The sequence below is a fragment of the Pinus tabuliformis genome, chromosome 6, assembly GCF_031772625.1.
Source record: "Pinus tabuliformis cultivar Carrire ecotype Pingquan chromosome 6, CPIR1, whole genome shotgun sequence".
NCBI lineage: Eukaryota > Viridiplantae > Streptophyta > Pinopsida > Pinales > Pinaceae > Pinus > Pinus tabuliformis.
Window position 1 is genome coordinate 1,960,435,114 of NC_142292.1, and position 25,657 is coordinate 1,960,460,770.

General features: G+C 33.3%; 1 protein-coding gene across 1 annotated transcript; it reads left to right on the top strand.

Moving 5' to 3' along the window:
• The first annotated feature begins 6,199 nt into the window (after positions 1 to 6,199).
• On the top strand, positions 6,200 to 8,027 carry LOC149267014 (uncharacterized). The gene is made up of 4 exons (XM_089397873.1): positions 6,200 to 7,039; positions 7,236 to 7,328; positions 7,423 to 7,490; positions 7,651 to 8,027. Exons 1-4 carry the CDS (start codon positions 6,401 to 6,403, stop codon positions 7,766 to 7,768), a joined length of 918 nt encoding a protein of 305 aa, XP_089253999.1. The 5' UTR covers positions 6,200 to 6,400; the 3' UTR covers positions 7,769 to 8,027.
• The last annotated feature ends 17,630 nt before the right edge of the window (positions 8,028 to 25,657 follow it).

Below are 25,657 nucleotides of genomic sequence, written 5' to 3' on the forward strand. Positions count from 1 at the left end.
TGTAGCTGTATAAAACAATCATAAAAATTGCATTATAAAATATGGTATGTACATTTTTCATTCATGTATAGAAAGACTAGTGGATGTCGGTTGAGAGTTAACTTTGAATATAAAGTTGTTTGAATGCAGAAACATACTAGATAAATTTGTGTTATAAAACATGGCCCACAATTTACATGATGCATGGTTTGATACTTTTAAAGGTTTTACATATTTAAGTTCATGAATATGTAGCAATGAAAGTAAATTTTCATTTAGTTGGTAAATTTTGCATTCAATCATTCTTATAATATTAGTAGATGATTCTTAGGTTTTGTTTAAAGTTTTTTTGTCAATTTATTTAAAATGAATCTAGTAAAATTGCAAATTACAAAACATGGTACATTTTGCATTTGAATGAATCTTATAATTTGTTGTAGCTATCTAAAACAATCATAACTTAAAATTTCATGATAAATATGGTATGTCCATTTTGCATTCATATATAGAAAGGCTAATACATTTTGCATTCATGTATGAAATCATTTAAGACCGGAGAATGTCATATAAATTAATTGGCGTGCATGCAAACATAATATCAGTAGCATCAAATCTTGAATATACCTACATAACAGGCAGTATACATATAACTTTATAACTCAATATAAGATCCAATGAACATCGCTTTCACATCATCACATTCTTAAGAATGTACAACTTAAGAGTGCACATAAAGAAAGGTTAACAATGTACTTGAACTCTAAGTTCTCAAAGATGAATCCAAGGAGAAGAAATTGTTGGGAAGTTCAATTAAAAAAATTCTAATTGAATGCCATCCTCAATGATCCATTCATGGTTAGCTTTTGAAATTCTCCATTTTTTAACTTTCAATTTTTTTTATTGAACTTATATCAACTTTATGTGCGTTGCACACACCAAGAGACTATATTGGAAACTTATGACATCGGGTTGATAGTCTTAAAAGTAAACATTACTCTCGGTTTGATGAGTTTCTTGGAAAAATAACCTTTCAGTATAATAGACCCTCTTTCATATATAAAACCGTTATCATCATAGTCTTCCAATAACTTCATCTTTCATTCAGTGCACCACATCAAATAATACTTGACATTTTCTATGTTGTTAATGGGTGCAACTGCAGCGAAAACATCTCCTGCACAATAAAACAAGTGTAAATTCAGACCATAATTAACATGAAATTAACTTTATCAACATGGACTTGATTTTATTTTCTATTTCCATATCTCTATATTTTAACTATTATCTAGATACTTATATGCAATGATTTTAAAAACCTAATATATATATATATATATATATATATATATATATATATATATATATATATTGAAAGAAATTGAAATGTTACTTTTTCTAACAAGATCAAAAACTCGATCACCTTCAGATGATACTATAGTCTCCTCTGATTCCATCTCTTCGAAGCTTCCAACCGAAATTTTTCCCTTTGTATTTAGTTTTGTATGTTGCCAAACTTTTACATATATATTATTTTCACAAACATCATTGGATTGTGTGTCCTTTATGCAAACATGACAAAACGATAATATTTTATTTTATCAAATGCAAACGCATTTCCGTAACCCTTTGTTTTAATTGATTGCAATTTTCGAGTCCCTTTTACTGTTTTAGCATCATATGTAATCGATCTATCTACATCTTAGACTCCAATATGCCAAAAATACCTATAGTAAATTCAAACAAGAATAAACATGTTATTTAAAATACAATTTATATATCAAAAATAGTCATTGTGATATTGTTTAAACTATATAATTTATAAATGTTTAAAATTAGAAAATTAATAAAAAGTATGATATATTAGAACTATATACAAGTTGATTTGTATATATGTACATACATCCATAGCTCCCTTGATGGGTTAGTCCCATGTCTCAATGCAACAACGCACCATTGAACAACTTGTTCAGCTGAGACAAGTCAGTTTGTACAGGGATCCATTTGATATCTTTGAATTGCTTGTTTTATACATGCCCCTACACCATTATGTTCTCATTTTCCATGACCAGTCTCAAACAAATTCCAACGATGTTTATTGTGGGTTTTCTTATGAAGACGACACAACCAAAAGAATGATCATGAAGATTTGAATTGACCTGCGCATCCATCTGACTATATCCAATGTTCATAGAATTTTATTCCATGACCTTTCAATGAGTCATAAATATTATTAAAACAATGTTGTACAAAATGTGTATGATGTGTACGATCATCACTGATATAAAAGTGATATTCTTTAATAACATGTTGATTCTCACTGGTGCTTTCTATATGATTAACATTTTCTTCAGCGTGTTTATATAGAATATGGACAAGCATAGATACTTGGTCGGAATGATAATATTCACTCTATATTTCATTTTTTGCAACAAATGTGTAATTCTCTGCAAAATCAACTATTGGCAAAATGGCCTCTCATGGAAAAATTTCATGAGATTTTTTGAATTGCAGGTTCTGCCATCGAGCTCTATGTGAATGCTTGGTGTACTTAAAAATTTCTGCCTCAAATTTCTTTAAAAACTCTATCCCATAAATTTTTTCTTCTTGTAAATCAATCATTTTAGCACTTGTACTATTATTTGAACTAATCGATGTATGGATATATTCATATCTCTTCCATTTCACTTTTAGGTTAGACAATGATTAATCATTTATATCAATATAATATTTGTTGTGAATTAACGTCAAATTTCTACAATGATCAAATTTTTTACGACCAACACATTTCTTTTGGTAAAATAATTCATGACTTTATCTTGCACATAGAATTTCGGATATTAAATCATGGATAGTGGGACGAGGTGAATTTTTCCAAAATGTTTTACCAAAATTAACGAAGGTGTGATAATATAATTGAAATTTCACATGATAACGCCAACAACAAGTGTCATGTACAATGATAGGTTTAACATACCATGGTTTTTGTTGCACAAAAGTATTGATTGAGACATTAATTCCACGATTCTCTTCTATGAACTTATTGAAAAACTCTATCTAAGTGGTGTTCAAGATATGTTTTTCATGTTCTTCATACTTATTTCGTGTTATTCTTCGCTACATCACATCCCTTGCTTTTGGTGAAACACGTGAAATTTTCATCCAATATTCATATATTATTTTTTTAAACATATTTTCCAAGTCTATCTTTGTATGGTTGCCTACAAATACTGTCCAACAAGCGAGCTCATCATTTACATCTATTTGTAATTGAAATTTCCTATGTTTGTGCAATCTTTTTCATAAGGTCCCTAATGATTTTTCCATAGATTTTACCAAATGATTTCCTTTAGTACTTGATGAAACCACTGTCATTTGTATTTCTCTACATACATCTATGTTACTTTTCTTTCTAGATCTTCCAATTGATTTTAAAGCACTATTTATATTTTGAATCACATTTTCCTTCACTTTTTTGATCTTTCATTGATTTTCAAATACCCAATAGAGTTGTAGCTTCTTTTAATTTCTTTGATGTTAACAAACCTCTCGAAATTTGACCTTGAACTGTCACATTTTCATCTTTGAAGAACTTATCAATAATGAGCTTAACATGATATCATATAACATGGTCAACTTTTTTATCTCCATATGTGTGAGTGTCAACATTTTATAACATCTCATCATCGATATTGATTTCATCTGTACATATGAGAATTAAAGGTAAATGGGTATAAATATTCATTGACTAATTAAATTAAAAAATAGAGTTTGAATGAAATTGAAATTAATAAATATGTAAATTTTGAATAATACACGTGACATATATATATACAGACCTAATGGTGCTTCAACTTTTTCACTTGAATCTCTTTCAACATCTTCAACATCATCATCAATCATTGGATCATTATCTTTTTCACTGTTTTTCAACATTTTGAATATTATCATCAATGTTATGAGGAATATCTCTCTCTATTTACATTGCAAAATATTTTTCAAATTAGTTCATAGAATACAATTAAATTTCACAATACATTAGTTAAATTTTAAATATCATTTATAATATTTACATTTACATACGTACTTCAACTTCTAGTTGAGATTAATTTTCCCTTTCAATATTTAAGTGTTCTTCTTTCTTTTGTAATAGTTTCTCGAATATTCTCTATGAGCCTCAATGTCTCTTATTTGATCATATTTTCTCTTGCAATTTCTTTGATTTCTCGTGATAATTCAATTTATATAGATTTTTAAAACTCAACCCAAAAAAGTCAATTTCAAAATCTTGCAAAAACAACTCACTTTCAAAATTTAGACCAAAAAAATCACTTTAAAAATTCAACCCAAAAAGCTCACTTTAAAAAATTAGCCCAAAAGACTTACTTTAAAAATTAAGCCCAAAAAACTCAATTTAAAAATTCAACCCAAAAAATTTCTTAGAAAAATTTAACCCAAAAGGTTTAGTTTAAAAGTTTAGTCGAAATAAGGAAATAGTGCGAAAATGATGTTTCGGGTTCATTTATTTGTATCTTTTGGGTGAAACATTTTTTTCGGAGAGTCACATCATTCATTTTTGCGGCCGACAAAAAATATAGTAACATTTTCAGCCGAACTTTTAAAAAATTTCGGTTGAAAGTCTCAATTAATTCGGCCGAATTACTTTTCTGTTTATTTTAACGAGCATCGACGACAAACACAAGTTCGACTGAATGTGTTTTTAGTTCGATTGAACTAATTTAACCTGCAACTCTGCAACAATTAGGCTCTGGTCACCTTTCTCTAACTACGATATAGTTAAACTCCATCAAATTTGGTGAATTTACTTTTGGAACCAATTCAAACATTTTTATAACTGAATCTACTTTCAGTGGATATAAATTTGATGGAATTTCATAGATATTTGTTAATTTTAATTAATTTTCTAATAAAATGTGTGCAAAAAATTTCTAAAGGTCATTATGATTCATTGAAATCAAAATTCTATATCTTCCAAAAAACACTGTAAAAAAATATGAAAATTGTATGGTTCATTACATTGGTTCATCTTCTGTAATGGGTAGATTTAAGATTTTTAGTTTTTAACTAATATGCTGAGAAACTTGACGCTATGCTAAACATCTTCAAAATATGCAGTTTTTTCATATTGGTTCAATTCAAAATATTCCAGTATTTATGATGTGCATCAGCTGGTTTCATAAATATAACGACATTGAAGTAGAGTCTGTTTAGATTGTAGCAACATATTTTTTTTTCAAAAACGTAAACTAACAAAAAATACACTAGTACCAAAAAACATGACATTTTATGAATCCCTTGATTTTTAAAGAGCACACAGTCAAACAATTGCTAAGCTGAAATATCAAATGTGAATAAAAAAATGCAAAAAAAAAAAAAGTAATATAAAGCTAACAAAATTTCTGACAAGTTTTCTTTTTACTGTAAAATGAAATTCTAAACATAAAAATTGCTTTAGCTTGCCGAAAGTTGAAGAACTTTTAAAAATGATCATTTTTTCTCAAAAAATGACAAAAAAGTGTAACCCAACTTCATATTTTCACCAAGTGGTTCATTTGGTTTTCATATAAATATTACGAGGAAGAATAAGAAGTGCTCTACCATGAAATGATTATCATATTTAAGACTATTAATGACCATTGGCTTAATCGAACTTGACTCTTTTGTAATAAAAAAATTATGTAAACAAAATGGTCTCTTTTCTCACAAATAAGAGTCTCATTCATCATTCATCATTCTTATGGTGGATTAGCTTGAGTAATTAACTATTTTAATATTATTACAAAATGTTTTGGGATAGATTATCTAAGTAGATTGTCTTAATGATTTACTGAAGCCATTTTTCCAATGAAAGCACCATCAAAAATTAAAAATAACAAAACATAATGTTGTGCTAATTTAAAAAGTAATAAAAAAAAAAAAATTTAATAATAATAAAATAATAAATCAATTCAATTCAAACTATTATAATAATTATAGTTTTTTATTAATAAATTTATAAAAAAATAATCTTAAATAATGATGATTCATACAAATAACTATGATATTTAATGTTTTAAAACTCCATAATCATATTTAATAATATCCCACTATACAAACAAACCACTTGATTATCCAATCTACCCACATTTATAACATCACATCAGAAAATAGGACCACACGAAAAAAAAAGCAACACGTTACCCTCCCTACATACCGTGATCTCATTTGTTACAGGCTTATTAGAACGAAACTTCGTCGCAGTATCACGGTCGACTGTCAAATCCATTATCGGTTCCGACTGAGCAGAAGTATGACCAGGCTACCAGACCCTAGTTAACCTTCCTTTAAGCGACATCCATTCTCGCCTCAACATTCATTATACCACGCTTCGATATCGAGCAGACAAGATCGATCCGCAGTTGAAATGAGGGGAATCTTTGGATTCAGTATCGTAGAATTCTTCAGAAAGTGGAAGAGATCTCAATGGATCTCGCGCGGCTTAAAATCGGAGCAGATACAGTTAAACAATGGGACCTCACTGCACTGCTGGGTTTTACAGAAGAACGATCCACACAGCTTGGAGAATCGCAGGCCATCTCTCCTTTTAGTTCACGGTTTCGGCGCAGACAGCCTAGCGGGATGGGATACCCAGATCTGCGCTCTCGGCAAGCGCTTCGATCTCTTCATCCCGGATCTCATTTTCTTCGGGGACTCCACAACCAAAAGCTCTGAGCGCACTGAGATTTTCCAGGCAGAGTGTCTCAATAGTATGCTCCAACATTTCGGAGTGGAGAGCGTGATCGTGGTGGGGCATAGCTACGGTGGCTTCGTTGCCTTCTGGATGGCGCACAAATACCCTAACCTTGTTCGTCGCCTGGTTATTGTGAGCTCTGGAATTTGCATGGTGCCATCGACAAACGACCCTCTTCTCGAAGAATTCGGTTCTTCTGACATTGAGGACTTACTTATTCCCAACAATGTTAGAGACTTGAAGAAAGTTGCAAATTTTAGCTTTTACAGGATGCCATGGCTTCCATCTTTCATATACAAGGACTTATTGCAGGTATATTGCTCATTATTTCTGAATGCAGAATTCCAAAATGCCTCAGTATGCTTCAAGGTCTCTGTATATCACTGTGCTGAAACTTTTCAGCACAGTTATACCTTGAGGCAATATTGTTAATGTTCATATGGTGGCATTCTCCAATTGTTTTAGGGAAATGTTAACTTTTAATGGTTTGAATTTGAACATTTCAAAGACCGTGGAAAGAAACAGACATCAGAAGGCAGAGCTTTTGCATGCAACTGTGATTGGTTCAAAGAGTTTGCAGGCACTCCCTTCACTAAAACAGGTTGCTTTCTTAGCCATATACTAGATTCCATAATCTCAACTAATGTCTGAAATTTTGAAATCACTGATTGAAATGCCATCATAAAATCTGCCAGGATGTTCTAATAATGTGGGGGCACAAGGATAGAATCTTCAGGCTGGAAGAGGCCTATGCTCTACAAAGGTAACAGTCCCCTACTTAAGTTATTGAGTTCCTTAATGCAAGTTCTTGATTTCCTAATTGTTTTCTGTTCCTTAGTGCAAGTTCTTGATTTCCTAATTGTTTTCTGTTCCTTAGTGCAAGTTCTTGATTTCCTAATTGTTTTCTATTATGATGTTTGAAGGCATATTGGAGATAAGGGTAAGCTTGTGGTGATAAAAGAGTGTGGGCATGTTCTACCTCTGGAGAAACCCTCCGAGTTGAACAAGCAGATCTTGGAGTTTGTTCAGCTGGAGAATTAAATTAAGAGGATGGAGCTACAGAAAGTGATTGGTTTCTTCGGTTGGACAATTAAACGAAGACGGTGGAGCCACCGAAAATGAATTGTACGAGGACAAACAAGTCTCACTGTCACGATATTGCTCTAAAAATAACATAGATGTGACCAGCCCAGGTTCAACTCCTGGATAATTATAGTAATGTTTAGCACTGTATTTCGCTTTACTCTATGGAAAACTGCATGTGATCAAGCTTATTTAATAATTTATTCTTATTCATGTACAGCTGGGTTTGAAACACACGATAAAATTTGATTGGGTTGTTTTAGTTTAATATGATTTCTTAAGGCTGTATTTATCAGCTGTTTGATGATTAGGACTGGAGTTTATATCGATACTAACCTTATGTATGTAAATTATTGGTTCTTTAAATTATTGTGGCACTGTAAAGCATTAGTACATTGTATACTGTAGTGTTAGCACACTACCTTTAAAGTATTATAAAAAAATGCGGTGAGATTGGCTGTTTTTGTTTTTTTTGTGTATTAAAGTGCAACGGTTTAAAAGGCTTTGTCTAACTAGGTATAGGAATTATTTGGACGGTCAAAAGTAGTCTGAATCTGCGTGAAAAAACAAAAAAATTGTAGAGGTAGTGTTTGAATCGTTTTTTTATGGTGAAAATGGATTAACCAAGATCAAAAACGTCTAAGACACCTAAAAATTTGAAGTTTAACAACTATAACTTGAATTTATAAAAATCCTTGCCGGATTTTCTCTAAATATAACTGGAATTTCCATAACTTTTCAGGTAACTCCTCTGCCTCATTAGACTACAAAGTATTACAATTACAAGTTTGACATGTAAAATTGATATAATTTTATTATACTCTGACATAATTCCTATCTACTAAAACCGCAATTTTATCAAAATTTTCATTAGCAAATTTTAACTAAAAAAACCAGAACTTGAAATAATAAACTACACCATTTTCAAAACACATTATACTAAACATTTTTAAAGTCAATAATATGGACCTATTTGAAGCAACGTATTGATAAAAAATTTTGCATTGTTAATAATTTTGTTAAATCTTTTACACTGTTAAACGCTTTGTTGTTTTATTCTGAATAATGTTATACTTTGCAAGAATCTATAATACTGTGTTTATTACAAGAATTTATGGCTTGAAATTTGCTGTCCACGGTAAATGCCAACATACTTTATAGATGTTGACGGTTTTCCAAATATTGAATGACTAAAAGCAATTTGCGGACTTGAAAATCTTGTAACGCCCAGCTTTAGTACATGGAAGTGATTCCTCGTTGAATTTATAAGCATTTGGCTATTAGATTCTTTCTCAATTAAGAATGTGGTTGTTAACTGTTTCATTATAATTATAATAAGAATCTAAGGGCCATAATTATAACACTGTTATGTGAATTATTTATTTTTGTAGTTTTGAAATTTTGTGTAATGCCAATTTCAATTGAAACTTGTCCAAATAGACCTTTGTCCTTGAATATTCTGAGGAAGATTAAAGCACCCGAACTTGCATCTTCTTCTTAATAAGCTCCCTGGTTATTATTATTTCATAATTTGAGTATAAAGATATTTGTAAGAAAGTAGAAAGGATGAGGGGAATTGTATGAATAATTTTAAATAAAAGAAAAAGTTTAATATTTTGTTTTTTTTACAATTTTTTTAGATGGTTATTATTATTTCATAATTTGTGAATATAGAGATATTTGTAACACAGTAGAAAGGATGAGGTGAATAGTATGATTAATTTTAAATGAAAGAAAAAATTTTAATATTTTGATTTTTTGATAAATTTTTTAGATATAAAAATATAAATGAAAATTAGATGTTTGAATATTTAATAAATAAAATTGGAAAAAAAATCTTGGATAAATTTTTTTAACAATTTTATTATATCATAAATGATTTTCTCTCCAAAATTCTAAAATTCTAAGTTCAATTTTTTTCATTTCAAAAATATTTTAATGAAAGGTTTCTAAAAATTCATAGTCATCATTTACAAAATTTGGATGTTTAACACCACATCATCATTGCCCATTTAGTTTACAACTATTGGGTTGTCCATGAATCTCCTATGGTATGCTTAATAATATGGCTATTCCCTCAATAATTTATCTTTTGTTTTCAATTATTTTGTTATTTGAAACTTTGCCCTTCGATATAGAAAAGCATTGAGAAGTTTCACTAAGTTATGCTTAATAAAATTATGATACTACCACAATCAATTAACAATGTTACACTTTTCTTAACACACCCTTTCATATTCAAGCCCTCAGGGGCAACTTAATTGGTGATGACTATGAAAATGAAGTGTTATGTGTGAGGTGGTTCAGATCCCCCAATTCACCTATGCCTGGGGAAGGGGAATATATAAGGAAACTAGGGGTTATAGTGGTAAAAGTTAAAATCAACCCATGTCAAACAAGTATGAGACCAACTGACTTGTAAATTCCTCTAGTCACAAAGAAAACACATCATTCCATATTCATATTTTGGAGTGTACTAATTCTAGCCAAAGCATGACAAGGTATGGTTGTTGTAGCCTTTTTTGAATTTGGATTTTGAGATGATTCTAATACCTTCTCTTTTTGGCCTTCATAATCTTTGTAAGATAAGTTTTCATCGTTTCTTTTATGCCCCCATACTATACTAGAATTCAAAAATAAAAATAGTCATTTTCACTTCTTTCACCAATTGCTAAGGGGTCAATGTTGTATGTCAACTCAGATTAGGAGTAGTGAACATTATGCTCTATATAAGTGCTAATGGAAACCCTTTTGGTAACCTTACTTTATCTCTCCTTACACTAAAAACATTATGCTCTATACAGGTGCTAATGGAAACCATTTTGGTAGCCTTACTTTATCTCTCCTTACACTAAAATCATGATGTAGGGATTTAAGTTCAAAAAGACACATGTCGTGATGAATGTTATTTACTGTTAAGTTATCCGTAAACATATATCGAGCAAAGTACCTTAGAACAACCTTCATTCAGTCTAAACTTTTGAAATTGCTAAATGTGCTACTTAGTTATACCTCTTTCCTGGATATTTATTAATTAGTTAAACAAGGATGATCATATTATCTCCACAACTTGTTAATTCCTTCATACAAATAGATGATATCATATATTTTGCAGTTATAAAACTATTAATACCACATAAATTGATCTTATTTTAGTATAATGATGTAGTACTAACATTGTAAACTTTACACGTGTATATAGATAAAAAAATTACTCCACTAAAATCCATATTATAAAACTATTATTATTACAATTTCTCATGTCAATCTTAGAAATGATGATCTCAAATTGAAACCACAATTTCTTGAATCTTGGTATTACAAAACCTCATTTGATAGTCTTAATCTTGGTATTCTCATAATGTATTAATCTGTTTTACTAATATAATTAGAACTCTACTTTCTTATTATCATTATTTAATTCACAAATAATAAAACTATAAACTTTATATTTCATCAACCTATATTCTTTTCAAAATAGAATTGATTTCTTATATTTACAATCACTCTCAAAATTCATACAAAATTCTTCAAAAACACTCTTCAACTAAAATGAATCACCATTCAAATCTACTGATACGGACACTGAGGTACTACTACACTTAGAGCTACACCATGCCTACACACACGGATTGCCAGGAGAGGTGGTAGCCCCTGACTCTCTGGGGTGCGGGATGCTTGGCTGAGCACTACTTACCTTGGATTCCAGCCAGACCATCTAAACCATAGCTCCAGTCAAAGTGGTTGTTAAAGTGAGGCCTGGGGTTACTTATTGAAATTAGCCAGAGTACGACAAACGTGGGGTTTCCACTGACTTATTGGCTCGGTCGGCTCGTAATGTAGATCTATCTGCTTGGTTGGTTCACCAGCTGCTTGGTTGGTTCACTAGCTGCTTGAATGACTAGCTAGGAAATGAGATCTCCGATTAGTTGTTCTCCTAAGGCTGGGATTACCTGAACCTGTACGAGTAGTAGTTCTCCTAAAGCAGCCTATAGTTGCCGGCTTCACTTGATTGACTAGCTGAACTGAGCTGGGAGTGCGAGAGCATATGCTTGAAAAAACAAATCCATACAAATTTAATTTAGTTATCAATTACATATTAAATTTTATTTTTAAAATAAGCCAAAATAAATAAATAAATAAATAATATATCTGTATTTTAATTATATATCTATTTTTAAATATTATAAGTAAAGAACACAATATCTATTTTAATATTCCATCGCAAGGTTATTTGTTCCTCGCCATTTTTTTGCATTTACTCTAATATTAGACAAGAGGCATGTTACATTTCTCTTCCTTCTGCATCATTCATGAGTCATTATTTGAATATAAATTCACTTATTTATTTGGGGAATAATGTTATTTAAGTAGAGACATGCACAGTCGATGTTGATTATAATAGTTATATTTGTAATAATTATGAATGAACGAACTTATGTACGTATGTTTTAGAAATTTAATAGTAAACAATGCTTTTAAGATATAAATAAAATATACAAGAAAGATGTAATTTGTGTTATACTAAATCAAATTGTTTATTGATAGCAATATTTATTTCCTAATATATAAATTCTAAATTCATTAATTCATTAATATGATTGGATTGTATATATCTACTGTTAACTTTAAATAGGTACCTAATATAATGGTAGACCCCAATGTGGTGATCCCATCAAAGAATAAGTGAAGCCGGAAATGTAAAGGAATTGACATGCAACGTTTTAACAAACAAGCTATGGGATAGAATAGCATTTCGAGGGAACCCAACGAACCATTCAATAACTTCATAATTAAAGTGAGCCGAAGAGCGAAGCAATAGGAAATTGATTCCTTTGGATGCTATTATAATCGAAAGCTATTATGAATTCACAATGGGGAAATTTATGGTGTGTGAATTGATAGGATTGATAGTGACAACGGGAAGTTTGTTTGGATATATACTTATTAAATTACTAGATTAAGTAAAGAATATTATTTACGTAATAATAAAATATTAGTTTAAAATAATGGAAAGATATACGTCTTTATTTAGAGATTTTTTGTTATTTTATTTTGAGTCGATTTTTTTTCATTTTTATTAGGCTCAAAATAAATTTAGCTTTAAATTATTGAACATATTTCTTTTCTAGTCCTTCATCCTTTTGTTACTATTTATTTTTTTTATTTCATTTTGTTAGCAAAAATATTTTATTTACTAGACTACTTTATTTTAGCAAGCCTATCCAAGATTTATCTAAACGGTAATGGTTACAACAATAATCACAGTAAAGTAAATTCACATGCATACATTCAAATACAGAAATCACAGAGTGGAGAAATAGAGCATACCTTCTATTTAGAGAAACCATTATTTGGAGTAGCCAGCGTCAAAGAGTCATGAAAGATCTTCACCTATTTACAATAATAGACTACTTTATTTCAGCAAGCCTATCCAAGATTTACCTAAATGGAAGTGGTTACCACAATAATCACAATCAAGCAAATTCACGTGCATACATTCAAATACAGAAATCACAAAGTGGAACAATAATCACAGTGAAGCAAATTCAAGTGCATACATTCAAATACAGAAATCACAAAGTGGAGGAATAAAGCATACTTTCTATTTAGAGAAACCTTTATTTGGAGTAGCCAGCTTCAAAGAGTCATCAAAGATCTTCGCCCCTTTGTTTCCTACAATAAAATATTGCACATATATAAATAACATATATACCTAATCCAATACTTTGTGAAACCCATTAGCGTTACCACAATCAAAATAAAATCTATAAACATGAATCAAACAATAGATAATTGTATGATGGAAAATGAATCAAATCAAACAATAGATAATGATATGACGGAAAATGCATCAAATCAAACAATAGATAATGATAAAATGCATCAGTTGGTCAAATTATACCGTGATATAAAGATACATCATCGTTCCTTAAGCTCTTTGTTTCTCCTCCTCAATTTTCAGCTTGGCCACTTCCTAGATCAAGGTTAACCTCACACAAGATGGAAGTATAATTGAGCTCTCTCGTCTTCTAGTTCTATGTTTAATTTTGGATCTATCTGTATCTCTATATCTCACTCTTCTCCTCTTATTAGCGTCAGATTATATAGGTTCATTTTATCCTTTGGGAGAATTTATTTGGTCACCTAGGGGCTTGAGAAGTTAGAGAACTTCTATAATAATTTATCCCTAGCCAACTCATACACAAATAGGTTAATAGTATCTCCTCAGGAATGACAAAATATAGAAACTTTTACAATGGTCCCTTGCTATAGAAATGATGCAGACACCTCAGGTTGCTACAAAATTGAGAATTCTTGCCCTTGTTGGAAGCGCTTCCTGCACTAAAAACCCAGCTAATAAGAACCCTATATATATATATATATATATATATATATATATATATATATATATATATATATATATATATATATATATTAAACTACTTTCTTCCTTATTCATTTCTTTTCTAAAATATCCCCCCCTTTCCCCCTCGTGAGTAGTTACAATAGTTACTAATTTCTACCCCAATAAACCCCCTAAATTTTTGAGTTACAATAGTTACTAATTTCCACCCCAACAAAACTCTAGTCACGAGGATACAGTGAACCTATGCGCATTTAAGGAGTTATAGTGCATCATCCTCCCCTTTTTTTAGAATTTTGAACCTCTTGTTTTAGATGAATGTAGTTCAGTAAACCTAATGAGTTCATCCTCAGTGATCCAAGTGTTGTCTGACTCATGCAGTCCTTTCCATTTTACTAGATACAACTTATAATTTTTTGATCTAGTGGAAATAAATTTGGTGTCCATCACTTTCTCAATATGTTCTTACGTTTTCTGTGGTAACTGTCTATTCCATTCCCAAAACACATATTCCTCAACGACTTCTTCTACCCCTGCATGATAGGTATATATATTTCTGACATTAAAGATGGGTTTGATGTCAAAATATTTAGGTAGGTCAACCAAATAATCATTTTCATTGATTCGTTTAACGATGTTTCATGCACTAATCTTCTTTGGTTTTAATTTATGGTAAGTTCCTTTAGGGAACCTCTCCTTTATTAGGTAAACCATGACTTGTTCACCCTTTTGGTACACATTTTCTTTCATATGCAAATTTGCCTTGGTTTTGTACGCCTCATTTGTGTTTTTCAATTTTAGCTTGAAATCCTTTTGCACATCATGCATATGCTTCACAAAATCATAAGTTGTTTGACTAACTCGTCCTCCCTTGGGAAGGTCAATTAGATACACTATTCCTTGTGTGTTGGCTCCATAAACAATCTGAAAATGAGACTTACCTGTAGAATTATTAATGTTTGAATTGAAGAAAAATTCAATGTGTGTTAAAAACATGTCTCATTTTGGATTTTTTCCAACTAAGCTCTGAAGAAAATTTCCAAAATTTATGTTCACTACTTCTATCTACCCATCTATCTGAGGATGATAGGTTGAACTATAATATGCTATCAAGTTCCTGTCATAATGTTGTCCAAAAATGGCCAAGAAACTATGTATCTCGGTCACTCATGATTGGCTTGGGCAGTCTGTGTAGGTGCACTATCTCACTAAAGAATAATTCATCCACCTTGCTTGCATCATTTGTTTTCTTACACATAATGAAGCGGGCCATTTTGGAAAATATGTCCACCACTACAAAAACATAGTCATTTCCCCTTTGAGTGTGGGTTAATCCCAAAGCAAAGTCCATGGAATGATCTATCCATGGTGTTTATGGTACCCACAAGGGTTTATAAAATCTAGTGTTTCGCTATCCACCCTTAGCAATTTTAAAAATTATGCATGAAGAAACAAATTTGTTGACAATCTTCCTCCTCTCAAGCCAAAATAATTTCTAGCTTTGCAAGCTATGTTTTTGTCTCTACAAAAATGAACACCCAACCCATTCGAGTGCACTTCTCTAATTATATTTTCTCGGGGAATGCAATGTTGGAGTTCCTTAAAAAGAAATCCATCAACTATTTTTTTTCTAAAAATACTCCTACATGCATATGTTTGACTATTAAGAGCCTCGATTATTTAACTGAAGTAAGGATATGCAACATATTCCTCCTTCATTACTTCAAACCGAAAAACCTCATTAGTCATAGTGAAAAATAGGTGATGTCTCTACTTAAAGCATCAGCTGCAACATTTGTCTTTCCACTTATATGTTGTATTAAAAATGTACAAATTTGCATAAAAGAGACCCATTTAGCATGCTTATGGGACAACTTAGTCTGATAATTTATATATTTCAATGCTTGACTGTGAGTTAACAATATAAATTCTTGTTACAAAAGGTAGTGTCTCCATTGTTTCAAGGTTTGGAAAATTGGATATAGTTCTTTATCATAGGTACCATACCTTTTTATTACATTATTTAGTTTCTCACTTAAAAACGAAACTGGTAGGCCTTCTTGGCTTAAGACCCCTCTAATTGCTATAATTTGAGCATCACATTCAATGGTAAACACCTTATCAAAATCTAGTAAGGTTAGAATGGGGGCCTTGATTACTTTTCTTTTGAGATGTTCAAAACTTATTTCATCTGCGATGGTCCATGAAAATGACTTTCCCCTTGTACAAATGGTTAAGGAAGCACTTATCCCACTAAAATTTCTAATAAATTTCTTGTAAAAGTTTAACAAGCCTTGAAAGCTCCTCCATTTACAGAAATTACATTCCCAAGGAAAACTAAGTTGTCTGTACAATTTCACTCTTCTCAAGATTCAAAAACATTTTTTCTTATCTAAGTGTAATAAACACTATCTTTAAATGGTTCAATTTCTTTCCCAGGTTTCTACTAAAAAGCAAAATGTCATCAAAATAAATAATGACAAATTTATTTATGTAAGGTCTAAGTACCGAGTTCACAGTTCACATAAAAGTAGGAGGAGCATTAGACAATCTAAATGACATAAATAACCATTCATACAATCCATCTTTGGTTTTCAATGTTGTTTTCCATTCATCCCCTTCTCCAATATGGATCTGATGGTAACTACTTCTTAAGTCCACCTTAGAGAATATTTGCGCACCAACCAAGCAATCTAAGATGTCATCCATATGAGGTAGTGGATATCTATACTTCATTGTGATCTTGTTGATGTACCTAGAGTCAATGAATAGCCTCCATTTACACTCTTTCTTAGGTGAGAGTAAATAGAGAGTGGCACAAGGACCCATGCTCTCTCTAATGAACCCTTTTTCTAGCAAATATGAAATCCATTTTCTCATTTCTTCATTATCTTGAGGGGCTAACTTGTAGGCAACATGATTAGGAAGTTTTGATCCCAAGACAAAGTCAATATGATGTGTAATACCCCTTGAAGGTGGTAAGTCTCTAGGCAACTCCACTAGGGTTATTTCTGAATATTGTATCAACAATTCGTGCAACCCTCATGGCAGTGTTCGTCCTTCCAGTTTCCTTTCCTCTTTCGAATACAATAGATAACGTATCCCCCTTTTAGCTTTCTTGCAAAACTCCTTATAATCCAATTTTTAAAGTGACAATGTTGTCATTTCAGAGGCCTCTTCCTCCTTCCATGGCTTCAAAAGATGTTTTTTCCCATTATGTCGAACTTCATAGGTATTTTCTACAACATAATGGACTACTTTCTGATCATAATTTGAGGGTCTCCCCAACAATAAATGACATGTATCCATTGGTACTATGTCACATAACACTTTATATTCATAAGAGCCAATTTTAAAAGCGGCAAAACAAGATTTATTAACAAGCATGCTATGGTCCTTTTTCAACCAAGAAATTTGGCAAGGATTGGAAATTGGAATGCAAGCAAGCTGTAACTTTTCTACCATTTCGATACTTACCAAGTTATCAGTAAATCTTGTGTCAATGACTGCCTTGTATACCTTATCCTAACATTTACATTTAGTGTATAAAACACTGTTCCTCCTCTAATATATTTCATTGCTCTATATTTACTACAATCGCACTCCTTTGTAGTATTAAGGTCTCTCCCTCTTCTTCAACTTCTTGGACTACAAACTCCTCTTCTATTACCAATACTCTTTTGTGGTTTTGGAGATAGTCTATTACTTTGTGTCCTTCTCCGCATATGAATCACTTTAATGGTCCTCGATAGCTTAAGTTATGCCCTCTTCCCTGCCTCTAAAAACCCATACTCCTCTAGAATCTAGTTTCACTTCCTAGTCATCTTCAGGACAATTTCTATTCAACTTTCAAAGCATATTGATATGCTTCGCCCACTAAACACAACTTAATTAAAGTCATCTCATCTTGGTGTTGGAAATGAAGTCCATTGACATATCTAGTTGTGGATTATTCATTATCTTCTTGGAGGTTTTCTTTTATCTACAACTTCATAAATACCTATGTTTACTCAATAGATAGCTTCTCCTGTCTCAAGTTCTGAAATTTCTTGAACATAGTCTGCAAGTAATCTAAAAGCAAAATTTGGGTCTTCAACTCTTTTAGCATCTTAGGCCATGACTTGATTTTCTCCTTACCTTGTTTCTTCCAAGCATTCTGAATAGCATCCCACTATAAGGAAGCATGTGACTTCATCTTCATCATTGCAAATTTCACCCTCCTAGGGTCATCTTCATCTACGTTATCTAGATCAAAATGGCTCTCTAAGTCATGCAACCAATCCATTAACAAATTAGGATCCAGGTCACCCTTGAATTCTAAAAGCTTAATCTTCACCTTTGTTCCCTATTTCGAGATTTATTCCAACGGCCTTTCCATGGGGTTCATTAATTCAGCAAGAGTTGGGGAATTATCTAGTTTTTCCTCTAACTCATCTGACTAGAATCTAGCCTCAAGGGTTGCTAACCTTGTCAACAATTCCTCTCACCCATTGTGTCTTAATCCAACATTCATCCTTTCCCTCCATCCCCAATTCAAATGGATTCTCCTCTAGGCTATTTTCAATTATCTTTGATACCAAAATGATGCAAATACCTCAGGCTGCTACTAAATGAAGAATTCTCACCCTTGCTAGAACCCACTCCCTGCACTAAAAACCTAGCTAACAAGCACCCGAGAAATAAAACTAGAAATAAAAACTAAACTAATTTCTTCCTTATTTGTTTCTTTTCTAAAAGCTCCAACTCTCTGCCCCCTTAGGAATAGTTACAACAACTATAATTCCTGCCCCAACAGATTGCCTAAATTTCTGAGTTTATTTACCTAACTAAATTGAACTACAGTTTCCTAAACATAACTCCAGTCATGAGAATTCAATGAACCATTACACATTTAAGGATTCATAGTGCATCAAAGAAGGAACTAGAAACTATGTGTTTGCATTACACACTACATCATAACAATTGTAAACATCATGCCAACATCATGGGAGTGACCATATTTCTTAAAAGGCTAATCAAAGAAGATAAAGTGTGCATTAAGGTCAATAAGTATAATAATGGGAAATGGTCTTTCTCGCTGGCTCAAAGTGGGAAAAATATGCTATAACATATGCCCCATAATATAGTAGGTTAGATGATTTGAAAATGGGGCACTAAAGGCTTCTTGTCAAACTTGCAAGAACCTCTCCCACTTCCAAATCTTAAACACTCCCAAGATATTATGATTAACCAAATGCGGAATTAATAATGTGCTTGAACGTAGGTGTATGCTTATATTTGTTTTAAAACTGTTTATGTGCTTCAAGTTCACTTGCTTATGCTGATATAAAATACATATGACAGTAAGTAAAGCAACAAATAAGCAACACACGCATAACAGAAAGGTGCAACAATAAAACCAACACATAAGACAACAATATAATTAGGAGTTCACCCAAAACTCTTGGGATACATCTCCTTGAGCTCTAATTAACTCGACTAAGCTCTCTAGGATTATGGCATCAGTTCTTCTACAAGCTCCACACTCAAATCCACTGCTTTACACAGAAACAATGGGCTTAGAACACCATCTCATCCCTGGCTCTGAAGCTCTCGGCTTTTTGGTTCTGGCTCTGGCTCTCGGCTCTGGTTTTGACTCTTGGATCTCAGCTATAGCTCTAGTTCTTCGGCTCTGGCTCCTCTGAGCTCTCTCTCGGCCTCTACATGCATCAATGGTTCACTCGACCTCCAAGCGACCTTTAGCAACCTTCCAGTGACCTTTAGCAGCTTTGTTGCCTGTCAATCGTGCTCTCTGGCTTTTCACTCTCGTAGCTAAAAACTCTCCTTCAGTGACCTCTAGCTCCCTCGTCAATTGGGCTCTTAGGCTCCTTTGAGGCATTTTTCTCGGCTCTGTGGCTTCCCCAGCCATTTCTCTATGTGTAATGAGCCCTCTATGGCTCTGCGGATTCTCTGCTCCTTGTCTGTTCAACTAGCCATCTGGCTCTGTGGCTTTGTGTCTTTCAAATGCATCATTGTCTGCAAAAACACCCACTTGATGTGTGGCATGATGATCAAGAGCGGTTACAGAGGATTCAGGGCCTTCCTCCAGGAAAAAACCCGAAAATGGAAAAAATTCCAATACACAAAGATTTTCTGAAAATATATTATTGGGCGCGAAGTCTCAGACTTCAAATTCCATTAAATCGCCCCTATAAACCCTATCAGGTCTTCCATTAGTTTCATATCGCATCGCATAGGTGGATTGGCGAAAACCACAAATACACAAGAATACATTGAAAACTATGAATTCCTGGACTTCAAAAATTATAGAATCGGGTCTATAATCCTGTCGGGTCCAGCCTTTTATCGCTTATCGCTATCACAATCACATTGGCCCTATTATCGAGGATCACAAATCGCCGATTGAATTTGGATCGTTGATCTGATCCCCGATCGGATGGTCCATCTCACATCGCAAGCCGTTATAGCATCGGCCATTTGTGTTGGGGATCACCGATCTCCCAACCATCGATTAAATCCTGGCCATTGATCTCTTTTCCAATCCGATGGCTGAGATCACACGTCGCAGATTGGCATATTGCATATCACATTTGCTACAGCCCGAGGTTATTTCCATTGATTATGGATTATGCCGATCACTGATGCTGATTCATCACAAATTGCAATCGGCTCCACCCAGGGTCCCAACATCACATTCATGCCTGCCTCCGACCCGATATGTCAGAGATCGGTGATCAGGGGTCTCTTCTACCTCTGCTTTAAGTCCGCCCTTTGAACCATTTGCGATGTGATTTCCTTTATAAGGCATTTTATGCCATTTTTAGAAGATTTTTCCTTCTTTTCAAAGGACAAATGCAAACTTCTTTTTGCGATAACTTCTGGATCCGAATTCCATTTTAGCCCATTCAAATTGAAGTAGATTCAGAATGAAAAGATCTACATAATGGGATTATTTCCAGGAGCATCCTTGGACTCTCATTTTCCTCTGTGAGGAACACTTAGATTTAGAAGCCTATCCAAAATCCATTTTGGATCATGCCTTCCCACTAAAGAACTTTTGGTCTCCAAAAGACTGATATATTGATCTAAATAGTAAATGAGAGTAACAATACCCTCTTCTTTTAGCCTCCATACACTTTCCTTGCATAGTGCCTCTGAACCAAAGTCTTTGACCACTTTCCTTCCTGGATGTGCTGGTCCTCTTAGGAAGAACTATCTTCCTCCTTGCCTTCTTGTAGAAATCCTGCTGAGATGGTCACAAAAGGTAGTTTGAACTTCTCTTCCTTGATCATTAATCCAAGGTGGCTCAAACAAATGTGAAGTAAATCTTCTTCACAACATTCTCATTTGTACCTGTTTGGAAAGCTATCAACAACAACTGTTAACAACAACAGAAATACAGACAACAACTGGATGCACTAAACTCCTGCTTCAACAAAAGAAATAGATTTCACATCTTGTGAACACCTCCATGTCTTACATCTACATACAAATGATGGACTAAATAACAATCCCACAAAACATGCCTTTAAAACAAATGACCCTTCAAGTCAAGCATGTAGAGAAAGACCATTAGGACTCTTTTTCAAAAGATGAAACACTTCATCATTATCTCCATCTTGGAGACCACGTTAACTTCTCCCAAGTCAACATTGCATTGCATAAATGTTTAAAACAAAGCAATCAACCCTCCAAGTTAATTACACATACATGTTCAACGAAAAGGAAATCATTAACATCTCTGTGTTCATGCACATCATCCTCATGCATGCATTTCATCCTTCAACTTTCGCTTAAGCACACTGTGATTTCGAAGCTGAAATGAAATATAACGTTGTTGCAACAAAGTGAGTCTCCTACTCAACTTCTCCCATTCACCTTCTTGGTAAAATCCTTCAACTTGCATCTCATGAACAAAGAAACACAAATAGATGCATCAATAGACATGTAATATTAATTGGATAAGAACTCTAACCATTTCTTACCAATCCATTTCAAAGGTCTTTCCTTTGTCTGCACATCAGCGTCAACTTGTGAATCATCTTGAGACACATCATTAATGGAAACTTCCTTTCCATTTCTTCCATTTTCTCTTTCCACCTTCTTCAACTTTTGTGGAAGCATTGCTAGATTCAGAGTCCAACATCTTACAGCAAGATGCCCTTGCTTATGGTAGTAACTGCAACACATGTGCATCCTCTTGACAACATGATTTTCCTTGTCCAATGGACCTTTGGCTTCTTGATTCCTTTCCTTCAAAATTTTCCTGCATCTGGATATCTTCTTCCAACATCTATAAACATTATGGTTATCCAAACCACAAAAAGAACATGCAATTATTTTTCCATACTTATATGGAAATTTATCATGCTTTGCAAAATCAAAAGAAATATGACTAGAACTAGATTTATACCTACCTCTTTAACCTTTATTGCCTTCATGAGGAGGTGAAGCAAATGAATAAGTGGCTCCCTTTGGAACACCATCAATCTCTTCAAGGTTGTTAGAGTTTCCACAAATCTCTGGTTCACGTGTGTGCTTCTGAGCACCTGCATCCTGCAAATGATGTTTCAAGCTATTGCATTCCTCCTTAATACAATCTTCACATTGTTCTGGAACCAGCTCAAGAAGAGATAGAAAAGATAGATGAACGCCTTAGAATTTAGCCTCTTTGAGGGGGAAACCTCCTTTACATTACATAAATGAACAATTATTGGATGATACAAATGAAAAGACCTCCTTTCTATATATAGGAGTCTAAGGGGTCATAACGTAATCAGAGCCAACATAACAATAATAATGTAAGGGCACAATAATAACAATAATGGGCTTCTATGGGGCACAATAGTAACAATATGGGCACTACATGGGTACATCAATATAATAAGTGGGTTATACTAATAAAAATAAGGGGTTACACTAGTAGTATAGGGGCCTAACATGCCCCTCTCCTTCAAAAAGCGTTGTCCTCAACGCTTGAGTAGTTCTTGATGCTTCTGTATAAAATTGTTGTCCTCCCATGTGGAATATTCAGCGGGTAAGTTCTTCCACTTGATGAGATACTCTAAAATTGATCGATTTCGTAGCTGTCGGGTTCTTGTTTTTGTGACTGCTCCAGGTTCTAATATGATTTTTCCTTCCTCTTCAATTTCTGGCAATATTGTTTGAATTGGGATCTTTTGCAACTTTTGAAAAAGTCGCCATACTTCTTCGTCCTTCTTACATTCATCCCTTGCTTCATTTATCCAATCTGGTTGGATAATATAAATAGCACAAAACAATGCTTCCACATCCTCATCCTTGAAGAGTCTTCCCATTCGGTAAGGTTGCCATTTTTTAAGTGCATGTAGCATTGCCAAAATTTCCTTCTCATAAATAGCTTGCTTGAGATGTAGCATTAAAAATACCTAATCAACTACATCAAAACATTTTTCACTACAATGTTCATCTACCTGTTGTTTCATTTGATTTTGCACTGAAGTGGCATTATCCTTTAAAAGTTGGAGAACTTGTTGTTGATGCTCGATCTGATCTTTCACTGCTCGAACCTTTTTCTTCTTGAGATTTCCTTCTATCTCTAGAGTTTGAGGAGTGGTAATTTCTTCCAATCCTTTACAAGATATGGTCGGATTCATTTCTTGATGCTCGATGTGATCTTTCACTTCTTGAACATTTTTCTTCTTGATACGTCCTTCTATCTTGATAGTTTGAGGAGTGGTAATTTCGAACAATGAATTACAAGATATGTTTGGATTCATTTCTTCTTTCTCGATGTGATATTTCACTTCTTGCACCTTTTTCTTCTTGATATGTCCTTCTATCTTGAGAGTTTGAGGTGTGGTAATTCTTGACAATGCTTTACAAGATATGGTCTGATTCATTTCTTCTTTCTCTGGGGTGGGGTCTTGGTGTATATCTTCTTCTTTTGATGTTTCTTGATCCTTTTCTTCCTCCTCTTCATATTCTATGTAAAATAATTTCTTCTCAGCACACTTATGACCTTTAGTGCATTTGTTATCACAATTGTAACAAAGCCCTTTTTCTCTTTTTTCTTCCAATTGTTGTGGTGTAACCCTTGTAGGTTGTGGAAGGCTAGGAGAAACAACACTTCCATCTTTATAGTTTTGAGGGGTACGCTTCCTGGTTTCCATAATTTTGCTTTCCACTATGTCACAAAGCCCTTTTACTCTTTCCAATTGTTGTGGTGTTTCTCTAAAGAAGGTGTTGCTCTTTGTATCCTCATAATGTGCTATCATTTCCTCCTTGAAAATTGACCACGTAACAAGTTGTTTATGAGAACAAAGCCCTTCATACCATAAAAATTGATCTGGTTCTAAATATGAAGATGCAATACATACCTTTTGTGACAGTTGTACACCATGTAGATCAAAATATTGCTCCATCTGAAGTATCCAATTTACCGGATCCTTGCCATCAAACTTCCTCATCTTTCTTTTTCTTGATTTTAGGAGCTCGACCTTGAAACGACTGTAACTTTGTACTTTCAGATCTTTAAGTTCTGAAATTGTGATATATTGTAGCCCTCTGTGTCCTCTTTCCATTGCCACCAGTCTGATCCAAATTGGATTCTCTAAGAAAGAGTTAAGCACAATCTCCCAAGATGACTTGATTATAGACCTTTCAGAAGAGCAAAATTATATGAAGTGCCACGTGTCACTGTTTCAACCTTTGGATCTGAAAAATGCATACAAGAAACTACAACCCGTCCTCTTTCTGTACCTTCTAACAAAATTTCAATCTGATCCCCAGAGAGAAAGTTATGACGATTTTCCCCAGGTCACCTGTTTGGAATGTAATTCAGGAGTCTGCAAAAAGACCAACTTCCTCAAATCATATCTCCGCAAATATAGCGCAAAAAGCTCTGAAATTCGGACCCGAGGTTCAGCACAATTTGTTCTCAAATGGTTTTTTTTTTACAACTTCTGAAACAACGCAGAAAAATAGTTATAGCGAAAATGACATAATGACCTATTTGGAGCAGCAAATCCCTAGAATCCAAAGCTCTGATACCAAATGTTATGGAACTAGCTCAAGAAAAGATAGAAAAGATAGATCAATGCCTTAGAATTCAGCCTCTTCGAGGGGGAAACCTCCTTTACATTACATAAATGAAAAATTCTTGGATGATACAAATGAAAAGACCTCATTTCTATATATAGGAGTCTAAGGGGTCATAACATAATCAGAGCTGACATAACAATAATAATGTAAGGGCACAATAATAACAATAGTGGGCTTCTATGGGGCACAATAGTAACAATATGGGCACTACATGGGTACATCAATATAATAAGTGGGTTATACTAATAACAATAAGGGGTTACACTAGTAGTATAGGGGCCTAACACACACTTTTGAGGTAAAGGACCTGAAATGAAACTCCTTCTTAGAACTATTTCAATGGCCTTCATGGTAGCTTTAGAACCTTCTCCATAAGATGGTCCATAGCCAAAACCCAA

Coding starts and splice junctions, on each gene's coding strand:
- LOC149267014 (XM_089397873.1), top strand. CDS start 6,401: ATGAGGGGAATCTTTGGATTCAGTATCGTAGAATTCTTCAGAAAGTGG. Junction 7,329..7,422: donor CACTCCCTTCACTAAAACAG/GTTGCTTTCTTA, acceptor AAAATCTGCCAG/GATGTTCTAATAATGTGGGG. Junction 7,491..7,650: donor GAGGCCTATGCTCTACAAAG/GTAACAGTCCCC, acceptor TGATGTTTGAAG/GCATATTGGAGATAAGGGTA.